This window comes from Genypterus blacodes, unplaced genomic scaffold (assembly GCF_046128005.1).
Source record: "Genypterus blacodes isolate CSIRO-AG114 ecotype Tasmania unplaced genomic scaffold, CSIRO-AGI_Gbla_v1 ptg000029l_1, whole genome shotgun sequence".
Lineage (NCBI taxonomy): Eukaryota > Metazoa > Chordata > Actinopteri > Ophidiiformes > Ophidiidae > Genypterus > Genypterus blacodes.
In genome coordinates this window covers 1117173-1136869 of record NW_027466842.1, presented here as the reverse complement: position 1 = coordinate 1136869, position 19697 = coordinate 1117173, and the positions used below count along the sequence as shown (strand labels likewise).

Below are 19697 nucleotides of genomic sequence, written 5' to 3'. Positions count from 1 at the left end.
TTGGTTAGTTAAATATTCTGTTTCAAACTCCTTTGATCTCTGTATCACTAATGTTGTAATAAACACAAAACACAGCCAGTGTGGTGTTAAAATACATTTCTTTCCACTCAGCTCTTAGAAGCAACACATTTAGAACTTTTTCCACCAAATCTCACTCAACAGTTTCACCTTGCATACAAAATTGAAAAGGCTGAAGGTACGGAATATGACAACTAAAATCAGAGGAAACACATGTACAATCTGTGTGTGTGATGTCCTAAAGAAGTACAAACAACGGTGTAGAACTCTTCAGAGACAAACGCGCTGTACATTACAAACTCAAAGGAGTCCGTACAGGTCCAGGATCAAAGACTTTCAAGCTTCCAAACAAGTTAGGCTTCAGTCTTCTCTGCTTTAGCGCCTTTCTTTGCTTTCTTCTTCTTCTTCTTCTTCTTCTTTCCGTCCGTGGGTTTATCAGCTACACTGCCTTTTCCTGAAAGATACAAATATTTTAATTATTTATTATTTATTTCAGCAAAAAACACAAAGGTGTTTTTTGGTTACATTCTATGTCATTAACTATAAATGAGCCTCTGAGTTGCTCCTGACTGTGAGCTTTCATTCACCTGCTTTGGGTGCTGCGCGGACTCCCTCTCCTTTAGGTTTGGCAAACGTCACCGTCACTTTCTTGCCGTCGATCTCGCAGTCCTCCATGGCCTTTTTGGCGGCTTGGCAGTTCTCTTCGCTTTCGAAGTCCACAAAGCCAAATCTGAGAAAAAAGGAAACATGGCAGAGGTCAGAGAGGAGCACATTCTCAGAACAACAGAGGAAAACTTACTGCAAACACACAGGTTACTCCACAGTCCTCACCCCTTTGAAAGTCCTGTATCTTTATCTAGAGTCACTCTTGCCCTCACGGCTCCTTCAAAGGCACCTTGAAGAGTCTCCACCGTCGTTTTCTGAGCGAGGCCCATTACGATCAGGGTTTTCGGCAAGACTGCAAAAACAGGAAAATCAGTTTGTTCACCCATCAGTTAACTAAGTCGCATTGATGCAACCATTACGCCAATTACCCCACACACATTCACACTGTACCTTTTGTGTCCGCCTCTTTGCTGAATTGTACTTTTAGCTCTCTTTGGGAAATCTTAGTATTCTGGGACGACTGCAGGGCTTCTGCAGCATCCGCCACTGATGAAAACTGAACAAATGCAATCCTGCAGAGAAGCAGCGTAGTTAGGACACTTTACCACGGCATCCTTCCATTACACAACACGCCCCAGTGCAAGCACGCGTCCTCACCCTTTACGTTTGCCATTGCTCTGCGGTATGTTGATACTGACGGCTTTCTGGAAGACTTTCTGGAGCTGCTTCTCCTTCACATTGAAAGGGATGTTGTGCACGAATAAGGTGTTATTTGGAAGAGGTTCAGGTTCAGCTGTGAAAGAAAAGAGAAATGTTTTCACTAATAATCAAATGCAAGATGGCAAGGGTTGATCTCATTTGGCCCTACACACAGTCCAGCATGTTCTCTGTTCATGTTTGAGTTTTGAACTGTCTTTGTGAGAGTGCTTTACCTGGAGCTTCCTCAGTTTTCGGGTCATGTTTCTCTCCTACACGCTCTACGATCAGAACCTGCTCTTGCAGGGTGGCTCCTTGCCTCTTCTCCAGTGATTTCTCAGCCATGGCTTGATTCTTAAACTCCACAAAGGCGACGCTGTTGGGTTAAGATACATTTTCATCAGTATCTATACGTTCAGATAAATATGCCTTTACTAACCGTGACATGACTTGCGTTGCAGCGCCTAGTTAGGATGTGAGCTTTAATGTGTGTATTATCAAACGCACCCTTTGCTCGGGCCTTCAGTTCCACCGAGAAACCTCATGGCGGTGGACTTGCTGAAGATTTTGTGAATGTCCGTCTTTGTTGCGGTGAGTGGGATGTTCTTCACAAACAGAGTCCGGGCGTCTTTAGCTAACAAACAACATGGTCCATGGTTAGTCAATTCAAACCTGGAAATGTTTGCGTCCATCTTGTAACACTGAATTAGGGGGGGACTAACCTTTCTTGTCCTCTCGTGGAGCCTTCACCTTCACCTCGTCTTCGTATTTGACCTTTGCCTTCGCCATCTTCAGCGGCTTGTCGAGGATCGTCTCGCCATTTAAGGCCAACGCTTTGGTCAAGTCCATCTCTGAGGCCATATCTACGAAGGCATGTTTTCTGAAAGAGGATGATAGCGCCAGTTAAAGACGGTTCATGATAAGGTCTGCCTGTCCGCTTATGAAAATAGAAATCAAAGCTTTGATCAAACAACACACTCACTTGGACCGGTCCAGTCTGATGTCTTGAACCAGGAGACTTTGTGTCATGAAGTAACTTGCTAATGACGTTTTGACTTCTTCGTGGGTTTTAGAGAAGTTCAAATTGCCAACGTAGAGACAAAAACCTACAACAACAACAAAAACAGCAACAACAACAAAAGTGAGCGGTCGATCTCCAGCAAAGTACTTCAAAATAAAGAATTTAGACGCCAATTTTTTTAAGATCGTACCGTCATTGATGGCCTTTCGTTTCTTAGGTGGAGACGCCTCAATGGTGGACTCTGCCTTCCTTTTCCCCTTAACTGCCATGGATACAAAGAGGAAAACAACTTTTTAAGAAAGTCCACATGAGAGGCATTTAACTGACTTGTTAAATCAATACTCAAACTTTCTTACCACTGGCCACAGCTTTTTTCACATTCTGGTCACTTGAGCTGATGCCCTTTTTTACTTCATTGTCTTCTCCTTCCTCACACTTCTTCTCCTCAGAGGTTACAACACTTACAGGTGTGTTTTCTTTTTCGTCAGCGTCCATCTGAGAATCTACAGAGGAAGCTTCATTAGTCAGGGTATGATTATAATCCACGCTGCAATTGTGGCAAAAATGTGATTAATAGAGTGTAGAAGGATGAAATGAATGGAAATCCGCTGTTTTCCAACTATAAATGATGCAATGCGTTGCTGCAATATGAGAAGATTCCTCCCATTAGGAATATATAAAGGTGTTGTCATCACTTATTACGTGTTTATGAAACCTGCACTACTTACAGCCGATTAGGTAAACAAGACACACTCACCACTATCTGCCTTCTTGTCACAGGCACTAGTTGTTGTTTCCATATCAGCCTCTCCTTCCTCATTCTTCTCAAAGGTTACCATTACTGTTGGTGCACTCCCTTTGATTTCGATGTCAGCATCCATCTGGGAATCTGAAAAAAAACAGTTTGATGACTGGACCTGCTGACGTTTTCACTCAGGTGTCATGTGTGAATCACAAAACTCTTACGCAATTACTCCTTGCTCCTCAAAGAACATTACAGCTCCACTGATTCTGCTTTAAGTGAGGATACACGACCATCTTATGTGGATTTCATTTATCAGACAGATTCACTGTGGTTACTAATCTGCCTGTAGAGTTATTGTGCATACTTGTCTAATAATAACTATTGGATAATGTGTCACGTACTTGCTGTCACGTGGGAATGCTTACATTAAAGCAACACTAAGAGCAATTATAACTCACACACAACACATGTGGCTTTAGATTACATTAGAGTTGTAAGTTTCAAATGTAAGGGACTACGGCAGAGAGAAAACATGCAAGTGTGGGAGACAAGGAAACAATTACGGGAACTGGGATGTGCCCCAAGTGTGTTTTCTTTACCTTGTTCATCTTTGGCCTCCTCTGTCTCTTGCTCCATGTCTGTCTTGGTGGTCTCTACAGGAGTGTCCTTCTCTGTCCCTGCAGATGTCTCAGTCGGCTCTTCTACAACAAATCATTACAATGTAAACATACTTTGAACACAGAAATGTTTGCAGTATGTATATACACGTTTGTTTAGAAGAGGTAACTTGCCGGTGTTGTTTTCAGCATTGTCTGCGACATCTTCTTTGGACGCAGCAACTCGTTTACTACGTCTTCTTACCTGAAATATCAGTTAATAATGTATTACTCAATGTCACCAACTGACTCCAACTAACTTTCAACTCTGTACTGAATAGCTCAGTTTGGTAGCTAGCTAGTATGCAGTTCAGAGCAAATCACAAAATACACGAAACACACACTCACGAAACTAAAGACTTGACGCTCATTTGCACGGATGCAACATTTACAACAATGTTACCAAACTCTTACGTCTGTTTTCGCCATATTCCGTGTCTCAGCGGCTCAATCAGTCTGGCACGGTTGATTATCCACCAAACACACGTGTGTTCGGGTACAGGCGTTCTCGTGGGAACGGGCAGCGCGCATGCGTAGTACGTGACTCTATAACTATGGAAGCCGAAAAGGGGGAAACGCGGATGTTGTAATTTTCATGACTCTCCGATAGAGGGCACGAATAAGCATAGAGGCGTTGAAGCTGTCATAAATGCTAGGAGAAGAAGAATGAGACCAGCGAGCGCTAGTATGGTGTTCGCCTTCTGGCACACGTAATGATTTAGAGACAACAACCACTACAATTCCCCCCAATAAACGTCAATTCAACATCTACTCGGTAAATATTCCACCATGTTATATATGTGTAGTTAATATTAATTATGCTTATGTGTCGGCAAATAGTATTGATATTGTAGTTGTAGTTGCAAGCGCCTCACTGGATATTTTGTAATGAACACAACACCAGCGTCAATTAGCCAGCTAGTGTTAGAAACTCATCTGAAACTGAAAGGAAACAGCATTTAGGAAACAATGCGGAAATATTGGACAAAATTTGGAGTCAAACGTTGAGTTTTACTAAAGTGTTGTGTGGATATTATTTTGTGGTTGTTATTGTGACTCACGGCGACCGAGTTTTCTTGAAGTTAGTTTAGTTTTAGTGTATCAGTGTTGTGATGCTGTGTGTCGGCTCCCTGTAGGTTGAACTGGTTGAACTAGACGTGTCCGTGGACTGGTTGAACTAGACGTGCCCGTTTGTGGTCCGAAGGTGACAGCAACAACAAACTAGGGCACAGAGGAGTCAAGGTCTTATTGGGTCACACCTGTTGTCACCGTTGGGAGCGGAGGCATGGGGGAGCTGGGACTGCGGCTGTGAACCTTTACGGGACAGGAGCTTCACCATGGGCACGCAGAGGAACGGCTTCAATAAGGAGAAATTCATTCTGTCTGTGGACGTTGGTTCAACATCAATCCGATGTCACGTCTATGACAAGGAGGCCAAGATCAGAGGGTCCTGTACCACCAAGGTAGAGTTAATTTTTCCTCTCTAAAACTAAAGGACTGTGCCACTTTTTATCCTCATTCATTTACACAAAATCACACAAAACCACACACAACTCCTAAGAAATGTGAGGACTCGCTTCAGGACTCAGCTGTACTCCTATTTTTCTTTTTTTCAAATTTAAGTATTATCCACAGAATCAATTATTGCCACTATGAGACCTTTTCAAAAGATTTCTTATTAGGTGGATTTGAAAGCACGGTGGAAGTAAAGCGTCTAATCCATCCAGTTTGACAGGTTTCAGCCAGTTCTGTGCATTTCCTTTTTGCTGTAGTAAGTACTTTAACGTTTAGAATGCCAATCAAACTTTAAACTATAGATTAGGAGTTCTTGTGGAGGCTTCTGGTCATCTTGTATTATGGATTGTAAACTGAAGTTATCTTAGTAAAGGTTATCTATAAGGGTACCTATATAAATGTGGATGATGTGATTATGATATCTCTTAACACGTTTGCCAGGGTGTTCCTGTTTATCCTGAGGTTGGCTGGGTAGAGGTGGACCCAGAGGTGATATGGACAGATTTCGTCTCTGTGGTTAAAGGAGCTATGCAAGGTACAGTCGGACCTTCTTGCGTGTGTGTGTGTGTGTGTGTGTGTGTGTGTGTGTGTGTGTGTTACAGCAGCTACACTCAGGTGTGGTTAAACTGGATGCATCATTTTAAACGGTACACTTATTGGCAAACACTGTTGCTGTATTATCTGATAAACATAAGAAATGTTGTGCGTCTTAGTGTCTTTGTTGTGCTGCTCTTCACATTATAGATGCTGGATTACATATGCATCAGATCGAGGCTCTGGGCATTACAACCCAACGAGGAACCTTCACGACATGGAACAGGTTGGCAAGAAACTATTTTCGGAGCTATTCAAGCAAAAATCTTATTCTGCTTAGTTTCCGCTCCCTTGCTGGCTCACGCTCATGCTTTGGTCTTTACTTTGACAGGACCACCGGAGAGCCTTTTCATAACTTCATCACCTGGCAGGACCAGAGAGCTGCAGAGCTGGTGAGGTCCTGGAACAGATCCTACACAATGAAAGTGAGTCCACAGTTCAAGAGCCTGTGTTGTGTTTCCATTGACATTCCAGTGAGATGAAGGCAAAGAGAAGATATGTGTGGAGAAAGATCAGATTTCAAATGCAGCCTTGGTCAAAAATGTTGTTTGTCACAAAGATATCAAAGTCAGGTGTCTTCATTCCATGTGGCTTTGATTGTTTCAATGACAACCCCAGGTAATCCAGGCCACAACGAAGGTGCTCTACTTCCTGTCCAGGAAAACACGCTACCTCGCTGCAAGTCTTATCGTCTTCTCCACTCAACATGTCACCATGCGTCTTATCTGGGCTCTTACACACTACGAGCAGGTGTGTGTGTGTGTGTGGGCTGATATTTACCTTACAGCAGCAGTGAGCACATTGACCTGCTTTGTAAGTACAAGTGTCACGTTTCCTGGTCTGAACTGCACATTCAGTGTTAGACGGACTTGCTGTTGTCAAAACAGCCTTTGTAATGATGGAATAATAAATCATTTTTACAGAACTGCTGAGAGAAACGCAGTCAAGTGTTGGCCAAGATCAGCTGTGACCACTGACCGAGCAGGAAAGAACATAAAGGGATTTTTTCATTACAGTGCCACAGAAATGGGAAGGAAGTACGGAGTCATATATGGCTAAAAGAGTAGAGACAGCAAACATCAAATGACAGCAGTTTAAAGGTGTACTGTGACATTCTGAGACCCCCCCCCCCTCCCCCCCACAGCTCAGCTGTTCCTCATCTGTCCATCCTATCAGCCTAACTGTGCTCTTTTTCTCCTTCCAGCTTCGTGAAGCTGTGGCAGAGGGTAACTGCTGCTTTGGAACTATAGACACATGGCTCCTGTACAAGCTGACAAAAGGTGCGTTCACTGTTCACTCTTTTATGTTGAACTTCTCTCCCTGGAGCCAAATGTCCTCTGCGGCTGTACCGTAACACCGTTTTGTGCGACACCAAACACGGTTTTAAGACCAAGACAGAACGTTCTTTGTGTTTCTAATCCCATTGCATCATTGATCGGCTGAAATTTCAAGGAAATGTCTTAGCTCTCGTGGGACAGGGTGTGTGTTGGGATGTGGTTTTCCCTCTGAAAAGGGAATTTCTTATTACATGCCTGCATCCTTTATGTGTTTCAGGACGTGTCCATGCCACTGATTACTCTAATGCCAGCGCAACTGGTTTTTTTGACTCCTATCAGGTCTGGTTCCACTCATACTGTGTGTGTTCATGATGTCCCTGCATGAGTTTAAGCACATATTGTATCTCAATATAGTGAATTGCAGCATGTTTATTGATCTTATCTGTCTCAATCTGATCCCCCTTTATTTCACAGATGTGTTGGAGTGGGTTCTTTTCTTCTCTCTTGTCTGTGCCGCTCTCCATTCTCCCAATAGTAGAAAACACAGGGTGAGTCACTCATTCGCTGAACTTCCTCAGTCACGTCTAAGTAAAAGTCACAAGAGCTTCATTAGTCAGTTAGTCATGCTAGATCAGAAGCAGTGACTGTTGGGTCAGGCTGCATCAGGTCTAAGGCCGTGTGTGTGTGTGTGTGTGTGTGTGTGTGTGTGTGTGTGTGTGTGTGTGTGTGTGTGTGTGTGTGTGTGTGTGTGTGTGTGTGTGTGTGTGTGTGTGTGTGTGTGTGTGTGTGTGTGTGTGTGTGTGTGTGTGTGTGTCTTATTTGAAGTTGCAGGTCAGTAGTTAGATATAGGGCGCGGTTTCAAATAGCAACTGGGCGGAAAGAAGTAGAACCAAACACACCAGTTCCTGCATGGTGGCTGTTCTCATGATCAACTCTGCTTGCACGAAACACAATACACTCGATATCACTTCAATAAAACCACGATAATATGTGGAGTTCATTCTGTGGAAAGGCTTTTATTTTGGAAAACTGGTAGAAAGTCTAAACAGTAAGATCTCTTTATAGATACTTACGAAATGTTTACATTTATGAGTCCTGTCTCCTAATGTAAATAAAGGCGGTCATGGTGTTCCCACTTAAATTTCAATGTCATCGTATTTAAGTGTGTAAGTTTAAGTCTTGATTCAGTGACACCTCAGAGTTCTGTGGCTCAGGTTGTGTCTCTGTTTTCCAGCCATCACTTTGGCTGCACAGACCCGTCCATCTTTGGAGAGTCCATTCCCATCATGTCACTGGTGAGTGTCCACAATTCACACCCTTATCAATGTGTCAGATTAGAAACGTTGTGGATGGGAGTGTGTCCCCAAGATGACGTCACCAACTATGTGTTAACAAAGAATTGAGTGCTTGCATACAGAAAACAGCCTGGATAGGATAGTAAAGCAGCAGTAGATTGCCTAGGGACAATGTTGTCATTCATTTTATACAATTTGAAACCAACCGAACCGAATCCAGGTGTGCAAACAGCCGTAAGAGTCTCTGAGTCCAAACACACAGGCCGAGTCTGTTTTCATACACAGCCAAACAGAAGGAGTGAAGTTTCCAGGCTTTTATTGGAACAGGCCAGAGGAGAGGAAACATTCAGAATGAAACTCACACAGAAGGAACCACGTTGTTCACACTCAAGGCAGCGTGACAACAAGTTTCTAATTGAGTTTGTTTAGTCCTGAGCTTGAGGTTAGAAGAATGAAACAGAAAGTTTGACTTTAGTGGAGTCGTGAGCGTTCCACAGTGTTTGAATGATTGCAACCTTCTGTCTTAGATGGCTGACCAGCAGGCGGCCATGTTTGGAGAGTGCTGCTTTGACATCGGCGATGTTAAGATCACCATGGGAACGGGCACCTTCATGGACATCAACACCGGTAGCAAACCACACACGTCCGTAGCAGGTAAAGCGCGACAAACGACAAACAGAACACACACACAAGGAGGATTGTTTCCATAATGTGGCCAGGTATGCAGACGTGTGTTGTGTGTGTGTGTGTTACGTCTGTAGGTTTGTATCCTCTGGTGGGGTGGAAGATCGGCTCAGAGGTGGTGTATCTCGCCGAGGGCAACGCAGCAGACACGGGCACAGCCATCAACTGGGCCAAGGAGCTCGGTGAGTGAGGACCGCCCATTTCTGTCTCACCTTATTCACACTGTACCTAGGTCAAGAAAGGTTTTTGATTGTGTGTGTGTGTGTTTGTTTGTGTGTGTGTGTGTGTGTGTGTGTGTGTGTGTGTGTGTGTGTGTGGGCAGACCTGTTCTCGGACATCCAACAGACGGCTGCCATGGCCAACAGCGTGGCCGACTCAGACGGCGTGTGTTTCGTCCCTTCCTTCAGTGGCCTGCAGGTACATGCGAACATCTGCAACATGCCTGACTGCGTCGACGCCCAGTTTGCCTTTTTGCGTGTGTGTAATCGTTCATAATAAAGCAGTGTGTATACTGTGTGTAGCTAATGTGGTCGGATATTGATGTTTTGCAAGAATCGGCTGTTTGTGTTTTTTGTTTGCCCGTCTGTAACGTGTCTCTGTCTCTCTCTCTCTGCTCTCCATTGTGATCTGGCATGTGTAAGTGTGTGTCAATAATGTTTGTCCATGTTTCATTCATACATTTTTGTCAGTAAATGTTCACGCCTAGATCGATTAGACTCCACACACCCACATTAAACACTATATCTGCTCTCTAGCTGACAGAGACTGTGGGATTATCTGTATTGAAGTTGTGCGTTTGCCTCGTACACATTAGTCACTGATGTGTGTTTGTACATCCATAGGCTCCTCTGAACGACCCCAAAGCCTGCGCCTCCTTTATGGGCCTCAAACCCTCCACCACCAAATCCCACCTGGTCCGTGCCATCCTGGAGTCTGTGGCCTTCAGGTGAGTCGGGCGTTTCCTTCTTCTCCCGACGCTCCCCGCTCACTTTCTCTCACACACTGACGCCGTGTTCCTACTCTCCAGGAACAAGCAGCTGTATGAGATCATGCTGAAGGAGACTGACATCCCCATCACCAGGATACGGTGAGCTGCTCCTCATCCACTGTAGTCACCAAACAGGACCTGGGTGTGGAACTTTTTGCTCCCCCACATCCTGCCTGGTCGACTCAGGAGTGGACACAATAGTGACTAGACTGCTGTTGCATGACAATGTAGCTATGATTGAGTCCTCCGTCTCTCTCTCTCTCTCTCTCTCTCTCTCTCTCGCTCGCACACACTCACACACACACAGGGTGGATGGTGGCGTTTCCTCCAATGACTTTGTAATGCAGCTGACCGCAGACCTGTTTGGGAGGAAAGTATCCAGACCGCTGGACTATGAGATGTCGTGTCTGGGGGCTGCTTTTGTTGCTGGACTTGGAACGGGTACGTAGAGAAAGCAAGACACACACACACACACACACACACACACACAGTACAGTATATGTTCTTCTATCTGAAACATAGCATGTGCATGTATATTTAGAAGGGTAAGTGACATTATCCTGATACTACACAGCTTTTAGGGTAGAGGGACTAATGTCTGTAGACTTAGATGTAATGTTATTCTGTCAAGCAGACCTGGACAACTTCATTTACTCTTTTAGATATCAAATATTAGTGTATATGTGGGAGTTTTTCTCTAATAATCTTGCAACATTTCTACCATATTTTAAATCCGAAACATAGAATCAGAAATGAATAAAATGGCAGACAGAAGCCGGTGCAACAAAGTTTGGTATCTTATCGTTGACATTGTTTAATTAGTTCATTATACATTAGTCCATGTCAAATCAAATGTCCTTCATCCTCTCACACTAAGTCCCCGTGTCCCTGCAGGTTTCTGGAGGACAAGGGAGGAGCTGAAGAAGCTGCAGCGTACCGACAAGGTCTTCATGCCCAAAACGGCTCTGAAAACGAGCCCCGTGCACACCACAGAGCTGGAGAGCTGGGAAAGAGCGCTGAGTCGCTCCTTGAACTGGTACAGCAAGTCTTGACAGCGGACACACACACACAGGCGGACGGAGGCGGATTTTGAAGTTGATCTGTAAGCGCTGTTCCAGCATAATGAAGTATTCTGGGGCGAAGAGCAGCAGCTAGAATAATTAAGGGCGCCTCGTAAAAATCAATATTGATATCTGGTGATGGGACTGAACAACAGGAGAACGGCGACTTCATCTTCTGGGTTAGATTCTGTTAAGCAACATGCAACTGAAGGTCATAAGCACTGAAGTCATGGCACAGCACTAATAGCCGTGAAGAAAGGATAACGGGGAGGAGGAGCCCGGGACCGATCCAGCCTGTGTTTCTCTCAGCCATTTTCACAGCCTCAACAGGGTGTGACACGTTCCATTACTTGATGCGAAGCGACACCCAAGCAGCCTTATCAAAGTTACCGTCACGCCATTCCACATCTCACTCCCCCGGCCGGGTGCCTGCTCACTCTCCGTTCTGTAGCCAGTTGGAATGTTCACATATTTCCCACATGGGGGTGCTAATGAATGCTTTTTTACAGCCTTTTAATTAATTTCGCAACCCGCCATGGCAACCACACACACACACACACACACACACTACATGAAGTGAACTGGAAGCCACATTTGAAAAGAAATGTATTCTCTGTGCTTCTTTTTGTCATTTTTGCCCCATTTTTGCCCCCAAAACCAGACTTAAGGAGGTTAATAACAATGTGACACAGCCCCATCTCTTAATTGGGCTCTGGGAACGAGTCTCCTCAGTATTAGCTTTGTATTTTTGAGGCCTCAGGATAAATCTGATGCATGCTGCCTTTGAGGACTCTGGAACAGGTTTGTTTCTGTGACGGTGAGCGATGCCTTCACTTGCTCAGTACTGAAAGCTAAATGCTTAAACTAATGCAATGATCAGACACGGTGTATGTTGATGCTGCTGTTTAAATGTTACTGGAACAAACAGTATTGTTTATATTTTGCTCTATACAGGAAAGTCCAACTGATTTCTCGTATTCCAATATGTTAATGTGCAGCTTTGTAGTGATTTTGGGGATATGTTGGTACATAACTCTTCCTTTTTAACAGCTTTGTGTATCGGCTCATACACACACAGATACACAGCGTCTTTGTCCATGCAGCAGTATCAGACATCAAATAACTGTTTTGCTTTTGAACAAATTGGATCATGCTCTGAAACGGAGCTGGATCTGTCCTAAAATACGCCTGTAGCACACTTCGAAAACATGACTGAGTGATGACACTGCCTGGTGTTATCGTCCTAACCGTAAAAGAGTTTACACTGTCGAGTCTCAGGCCACAGGCGCCACCACGGCGACGGCGTGCGGCGATGTTTCGGATCAAAGCTTTTGCTTGATATGATGAACAACAGTGTTTTAGTAATAGTGATGTGACGACGTATCGGCTCATATTCAACACCAATTACTCAAATAATGTTAACTGTGAATTAGAAAGAAAGTGTCCATTCTCATTGTGTGTGAACTGTTTTTCCATTCTCAATACTGTAATTGTATGCGTATACTAGAGCTGTATATGTAGTGTGTAGGATGGAATGGATGAACACTATGCAGAAGGACGACCTTAACACATGACCAAAATGAAATTTCAGGTTGTAGAATGTGAGATTTTGTACAAATTGTACTTCATTCAGTTCTTGGATGGCAAATGTAAACATCCCAACCTGTTGGGAAATAATAAACCAACAATTTATTACCAAAAATGCATCAAAGCGCAACTTTGTGTGTGACTGTGAGAAGAGAGTATTATTCATGACATGATCAGTGGTTCTCTTTGTTGATCTGTCTCTCTGTCTCTCTGTCTCTCTCTCTCGTACATGAGTGCCACAGTGTGAGTGGATGAACAGAAGGCTTTAACCCCCTGGAGGACTTTGGGGAGATGTAGTTGTCTCATGCATGAGGAATTATAGGAAACACTGTCCATCAGATGAGCGGAGGGACTGCTTCCCATTGATGTGACCAACCTTACTGTGAGGGTTGCTATGGTAGCTTGTGGATGGACCGAGAGAACAAATGGGGTGTGTATCTCCGCTCATGGTGCTGGTATGGTGAAGGGGGTGCTAATTGAGTGCACAGAAAGGGGGTTTCCTCAACAATGGGAGGACTGTGTGCTCGTTCACTCAGAGATGGAGGAGAGGAGAGTTTGATGCTTGAATCATACAGTTCCATACAGTAAAGCGTTTCTGCACCCCACCCCCCTCACACACACACACACACACACACACACACACAAACACACACCCCAGCAGCAAACGCTTCCTCTGACAGAGCTGTCAATCTCACACTCTCGGCTTTGCAGCTCTTTCTCACCCGGCACATGGGCAGCGTTTGCCAGTGGGCTTAAGTGGCGGTGGGCTGCTTTGGTAGAGAGAATGTGTTAGAGACAGACAGGACTAGCCCATGAATCAGTGCTGGGGGCTCTCACACTAATCAGACGGAGCGGTGTGTGTGTGTGTGTGTATTGTGCTGCATTGTATGAGTTGTGGTTCTGCCTTGCAACAAATTCATTCTGACAGCAGGAAGTGGATGCATTGCGACCATTTGCTCCACTCCCCCTCCCCCATACTTGACTGAACCCTGCGTCAAGGGTCATAATTCTCTCTCCCTCTCGCTCGCTCTCACACACACACACACACACACACACTGGGTCTGTTCTGAGAGAGTGTCAGGGGGTTGAAAGTTGAGCTTTTGTGTTTCTTTTTTGTCTCCCCCTGCTGCCACAATGCTTCATTCATTCACTCTCCCCAAGTCCTTCCATTTTATGAACTTTCTTGGTATAACATGTGTGTGTGTGTGTACGTGTTGCCAGTGGACACATTTGACTGGGGGAAACATACTTTGACTGTTTATGGCTCTTGAATTGGTGCAAACACACTTATATAAGTATTTAATAATGCAGGGATGAGAGTGGACGCTTGTCACACTTGAAATGTGTTCTTTGTTAACTTTGACACATCTGTTTACACTTGTGCACCCTCTCTCTCTCTCTCTCATCCACACACACACACACACTCACACATTCTAGTTTCAGTAGTGCTCTATTGCCATAGCAACAAGGATTAGCAAATGCCCCAAATATCTACGCTCAAGCACGCAGACAGAAATGGCGTACTGTTCAACGGCACCTCTGCTGATGACTGGCATGTATGTGTGTATGGACTCATATGTGTGTGTCTGTGTGTGTGTGTGTGTGTGTGTGTGTGTGTGTGTGTGTTAGCGCTCTCTGCAGACTGATTGGCATTGCATCCATACACTCTTGACTGCAGGATATAAGAGGTTGGCTTGGTGACTCAACACACACGCACACACACGAACACACACACACACACACAGGTGAGAGAAGGAGCCTCAGTGATTTTGTAATAAATCATAAACGGGGCACTTTGACTACTGAGTACATGTTCAACACACATATACACTCTCTGTCTCTCTCTCTCTCACGCACGCACGCACACACGCGCGCACGCGCGCACGCACGCACGCACACACACACACACACACACACACACACACACACACACACACACACACACACACACACACACATAATAATCACTTCATTGACACGGAACAGAGCGCAGATTTGGGAGGCTTCCGTCTCTCCGCCCCGGGATCATACAGCCTGTCGGACATGTTGTGTCAGATGTGGTCCCAGTGTCCTCATATGGATTCAGCCGCTATAACGCTCGCTGATCACCATAAAGACACTGCGCTCTATTTATAATTTCTGCGCGTAACGGTGCGTCTCCGTGCGTCTCCCCGTCATTAGCCAATGTACATCCATCTGGTCGCACTGCATCAGCTGCCACGACGAGCTCAGACGTCACTGATTTCTCTCTCTCTCTCTCTCTCTCTCTCTCTCTCTCTCTCTCTCTCTCTCTCTCTCTCTCTCCTTCACCTTCCTCTTCTCTTTTTTTTGTTCCAGCTAGAGCATCTCTCCTTCTGCCCCCCCCCCCCCCTCTCCCTCTCTCTCTCTCTCTCTCTCTCTCTCTCTCTATCTCTCTCTCTCGCTCTCTCTTCACACCGCCCACTCCTTCCCCAGCCATTGGTCCGACCAGTCACCACCGCCTCGCCGGCTTCTTCTTCTTCTTCTTCTTCTTCTTTCTCTTCTTCTTCTTCTCCTTCTTCTTCTTCTTCTTCTCCTTCTTCTCCTTCTTCCTTCCTTCCTCCACCCCATCACATCGCCCCGCTGCGCTCTCTCTCTCTCTCTCTCCCTCTCGTTTCTTTGCGGGGACAGAAGGTAGGGGGAAAGACACCGCAACAGCACAGAGGACGCAGGACACAGGACGCAGGACAGGAGCACGAACACCAACAACCATGGCGAGCACCGAGGACAAAGCGGCCAGCAACAAGGAGAATGCGTCAAGCTGGAAGGACTCCTTCTACAACCCGAGGACCGGGGAGGTGCTGGGTCGCACGGCCAGCAGCTGGGGTAAGCAGAATAGCAGATCCCCCCTCACATCCATCAGCTATGACATTCACTCTGCCTGCCCCCCTGCGCATTGCTGCATTGCTCTTAATATTCCAAAGCATGTAAGGAAGCCTGATCTATTTAATATGGTGTATAGTTATATATGGATTGATTTAAATTACCCTGGAATACATGTTGGACGAGCTCAGGAGCCGCTATCGGCCTAGATGAAGGTGTGAAGGAGAAGCCTGTGTGTACCAAGGGGAGTGATGCTATCAGAGGTATCGCACCGGCCTCTGCTGCAAGGGCAGAGATGGTCAACCAGGTGGTAATCAATCAAACCCAGGCAAAAGCTGCTTATTGATTATTGTCATCTACGTTAGAGATGGAATCCAGATGGCTTCATTCCCCTTCTGATCATTACCTAATCGGAGCGAGCAGGAGTTTCCTCAGCATTCCTTTGCAATGCCATCGTGCGGAACCTGTAGCTGATGGAGCTATAGGTTTATGTAATGAGTGGCAGAGTGAGGTAGTAACACAGCACCCTCCCTTCATCAGCCCGCTCCTATAGGCTCTCTCTGGGCTGTCGGGGCTGCCTGGGCCCCTGTGCTGCTGCTGTGCAGTGGGATGCTCCATTGCAGTTGCATGGCCGCCCACATTAGCATGCCTGTCAAGGTCAAATGGGATTCCCTCCCTCCTCTTTCTCGCTCTCTTTCACGCACTAGGCAGGTGCATTGTGGGATACAGTTGGAGAGGAAGGAGAGATGGGGGGGTGTACAGCAGGAAGCACAGGGATCCATCCTTTTATTGTCAACTTAGAGGACATCAGTGCTGCGCTGGATGGATGGATGGATGGATGGATGGAGGGATGGATGGATGGATGGTGGTGGTGGTGAACCATTTTGAATCTGGTGTTTCTATAACTGTGTGGCTTCTTCAGTTAATGAATGAGGCAGCAGACGCTTCGGTCGCTGCTGCGTCGTCCCTAATTCGGGAAAACTGCAGGTCTCCTTTGAGAAACGACCTCAGGTTTTGTCGGCGGTAGGATGTCCCTCAGATCCAAAATGGTTTCTCTCACAAGGAGGCTTCACTCAAATGGTTCATCTGCGAGAGTTCGGGCCGACTGATGAGAAGAGATGTGGCAAAATCACAATGCTTAATTATACATGATCTCTCCCTCATTATATTCCCCTCTTTCCTCTGTCTATTCCTGTTTCTCTCACTCCCTCCAGCCCTCATTCTCTTATTCTACTTGGTCTTCTACTGTTTCCTGGCGGGCATGTTTGCTCTGACCATGTGGGTGATGCTGCTCACTCTGGATGACTACAAGCCCAAATACAATGACCGTGTTCCTAACCCAGGTTAGTATCTGCACACACACACACACACACACACACACACACACACACACACAGGGGAATGAGTGAGACTTTCAGCTGACGGCGTGTGTTTTTTTGGGACATCCATTATTCATATATACGTCAGCGAGGTGCTGTCACGACGACGCGCCGCTTTACAGCTGCTTTTTGCATCGATCTGTTTTGGAATCTCATCCTGAGTAATATCAGAGATGGAGCTGGAGCTGTAATCCAAACCCCTGATGCATTACGTTTCCCCAGCTGGGATTACTTGTGCTGTCATAACCCTAATTTTTTCGTTATTGGATTTTGCTCAGCATGTCTGTGTGTGTGTGTGTGTGTTTCAGGGTTGATGATCCGTCCCAGTTCATTGGATATGTACTTCAACAAGTCCGACCCACACTCCTATGAGCTCTACGTCCAACACCTGGACTCCTTCCTGAAAAGTAAATGCACATCTCACTGCTACACTAATGAAGTGATATTGAAATGGATTGAAAGCCGTAGCTGCCAGCTGTAATACAATCACCTCCATGTTTTTCCATCTCCTCTCTCTCTCTCTGCCTCTTTCCCTCTGGCTCTCTCTGTCTCTCCTCTCAGGTTATAACGACACGGAGCAGGAGAGCAATGAACTCTGCCCTCCGGGGGAGTACTTTGACCAGGAGAGCGAAGACATGAACAAGAAAGCCTGTCAGTTTAAGAGGAGCTTCCTGAGTCGCTGCGCCGGCCTGTCTGACACTAACTTTGGATATTCTGAGGGAAAACCCTGCATTCTCCTGAAAATGAACAGGGTAACGCCCACATACACTTTGATCCTTTGATTGGGTGATTGATTAATTGATTGGTTGACCTCTCTCTCTCCCTCTCTCTTGCTATAGTGTTTTTCAAAGGGTTGAATGTATCCTTTGTTTGCTCCTTCATGACCTTTACTTCCTCTCTTGATTCCCTTTCTTCGTCCTTCTCCTTCTCAGAGATTTGAATCTCTGCTTTCAGGGACTTGATCCCAAATTCCCAACACACAAAATAAATGTTCATTCAGTTCAATGCTTAACATCTTCTTCCCCTTTTTCCCGTCACATCTCAGATCATCGGCCTGAAGCCCCGTGGAGATCCGTACATTAACTGCACAGTAAAAGTAAACACCATGTTTCCTGCCTAATACGTGTGTCACATGTTTGTGTGTATTGTGTATTTTGTCTTTTTAATTTCTGTCATAATGATGATCATAACAGTCTCAATGTATTTTTGTTGATTTGGTTTTTTCCCTTCCTTTTGTTTGTTTTTTTGTTTCTGATTTCTTTCTGCATGCTGTCACTGACGGCTTTAGGGTAAGATAATATGTAAATAATCAGGATTGGGCCAGTAGGTTCAATGTGATTCATGATCTAACAGGGTCATTATTATGCAGGAGCCGCTAATGCCTTCAACCCATCCTAGTGCCACAAAACCTGCTTCCCATTTCCAAGTCGATTTCAGATTCCAATTGTGCGCTCGTAGACTCAAAGGGAAACACACGTCACGCTTGCTCGTCCATTGAAATCACCTCACTAACAAATGAGGGTTATTGCTTTTCCTTTATGTCACGTCCTGTCTTGTGAACCTTAAACAAAGATGTCTCATTTTATGTAATACAACATAATTATAAGTCTCCTCCTCTTCTTCAGAGTTGCCCTAACTACAACCTTTCCCTCCGCTTCTGTGTAGAAAGAGAACCCTGTCCAGATGCAGTATTTCCCCGGTGAGGGACGTATTGATAAGATGTATTTCCCCTACTATGGCAAGAAAGCTCATGTAAGTGTTCAAGCCTCATCACAACCTGATCTGCATCCATAAACACCTCTGTAGCGCCACCTACTGACGGAATCTGATTTGGGGAAACACCTTTAAGGTCAAAATCATTCTATCCATTTAACTCAGTTGTCAATCTTATAGACGGATGCTTTAAATCCAGCAAGTATCCTTAAATTGCTGCATCTTTATGGCCGTCTGTGTCTTCCTTTGCTGATGCAGACGACCTATGTGCAGCCGCTGGTGGCTGTGAAGCTCCTGATGACCAAGGAGGACTACAACAAGGAGCTGCCTGTGGAGTGCAGGGTAGAGGGCACTGACCTGCTCAACGACAACGAAAGGGACAAGTTCCTGGGCCGCGTTACCTTCAGGATCAAGGTGGTTGAGTAAGGAGACGGAGGCTGGCGAAGGATGCGATGCAGAGGCTGCCCCCATGTCGCTAAGGATTTATAAAAAACAAAGGAAGGAAGCGTCAATATACGTCACAAAGAAAGGCATTTGGGATGTGTGTGTGATAGTGGGCAAACAGTTACATGCAGAGCTGTTTGGCTTCATGTAGGCGAGCCAGTTAGATGTCTAATGTTGCCTATGATGACATTCTGACCCTTCTTTTCTTTCACCATTTCTTGCTGATCTAACCAGAGAAGACACGGGCTCTGCTCCTGACTAGACCACGCCATCCATCCATCCATCTATACATCCATCTATACATTCACATGTTGCACTGTCCATTCCTCACCCACTGTTTTTGTTTTGTTAGTATCGATGAGATTAGATGAGTCATAGCCATTCCAAAACAAGCCATCCGGAGCAGTTGAGTTATTGCGAATACATTTTTTAAATTCCTTATTTTAGATTGCGCTGCTGTCAGGAAGTGAGTGCTGTTTTTATGACACAAAACAGAATGAACAAAGATAATACTGCTGGTTTTGAAAGGGTTTTTATCATGCTGTATAATATATCTGATCAAATAGAACATCGCCAA

The 19697-nt window shown here is 45.3% G+C and overlaps 3 protein-coding genes across 4 annotated transcripts; 2 read left to right on the top strand and 1 right to left on the bottom strand.

The window, feature by feature from the left end:
- Positions 1–79: 79 nt before the first annotated feature.
- LOC142993941 (nucleolin-like) lies at positions 80–4283 on the bottom strand. Its single transcript, XM_076144526.1, has 15 exons — positions 4157–4283; positions 3878–3947; positions 3686–3787; positions 3099–3230; positions 2698–2844; positions 2532–2603; positions 2303–2426; positions 2043–2200; positions 1828–1954; positions 1557–1696; positions 1282–1417; positions 1075–1196; positions 850–976; positions 606–748; positions 80–472 (listed from the first exon to the last, which is right to left on the bottom strand). Exons 1-15 carry the CDS (start codon positions 4169–4171, stop codon positions 372–374), a joined length of 1716 nt encoding a protein of 571 aa, XP_076000641.1. The 5' UTR covers positions 4172–4283; the 3' UTR covers positions 80–371.
- An 80-nt stretch (positions 4284–4363) lies between these two features.
- Positions 4364–12844, top strand: gk5 (glycerol kinase 5). Its single transcript, XM_076144527.1, has 17 exons — positions 4364–4517; positions 4879–5205; positions 5699–5792; positions 6002–6077; positions 6183–6276; positions 6470–6601; positions 7056–7131; positions 7406–7467; positions 7603–7676; positions 8363–8423; positions 8951–9077; positions 9185–9289; positions 9430–9524; positions 9950–10053; positions 10135–10194; positions 10403–10536; positions 10990–12844. The coding sequence occupies exons 2-17, from the start codon at positions 5080–5082 to the stop codon at positions 11145–11147; spliced, it is 1578 nt and encodes a 525-aa protein (XP_076000642.1). The 5' UTR covers positions 4364–4517; positions 4879–5079; the 3' UTR covers positions 11148–12844.
- A 2347-nt stretch (positions 12845–15191) lies between these two features.
- On the top strand, positions 15192–19697 carry LOC142994347 (sodium/potassium-transporting ATPase subunit beta-3-like). Of its 2 annotated transcripts, XM_076145134.1 has the most exons (7): positions 15192–15587; positions 16799–16927; positions 17272–17370; positions 17525–17715; positions 18009–18059; positions 18629–18715; positions 18935–19697. In XM_076145134.1, exons 1-7 carry the CDS (start codon positions 15473–15475, stop codon positions 19100–19102), a joined length of 840 nt encoding a protein of 279 aa, XP_076001249.1. In that variant the 5' UTR covers positions 15192–15472; the 3' UTR covers positions 19103–19697. The 2 variants fall into 2 exon arrangements, with proteins under 2 accessions (XP_076001249.1, XP_076001250.1); XM_076145135.1 differs by lacking the exon at positions 18009–18059.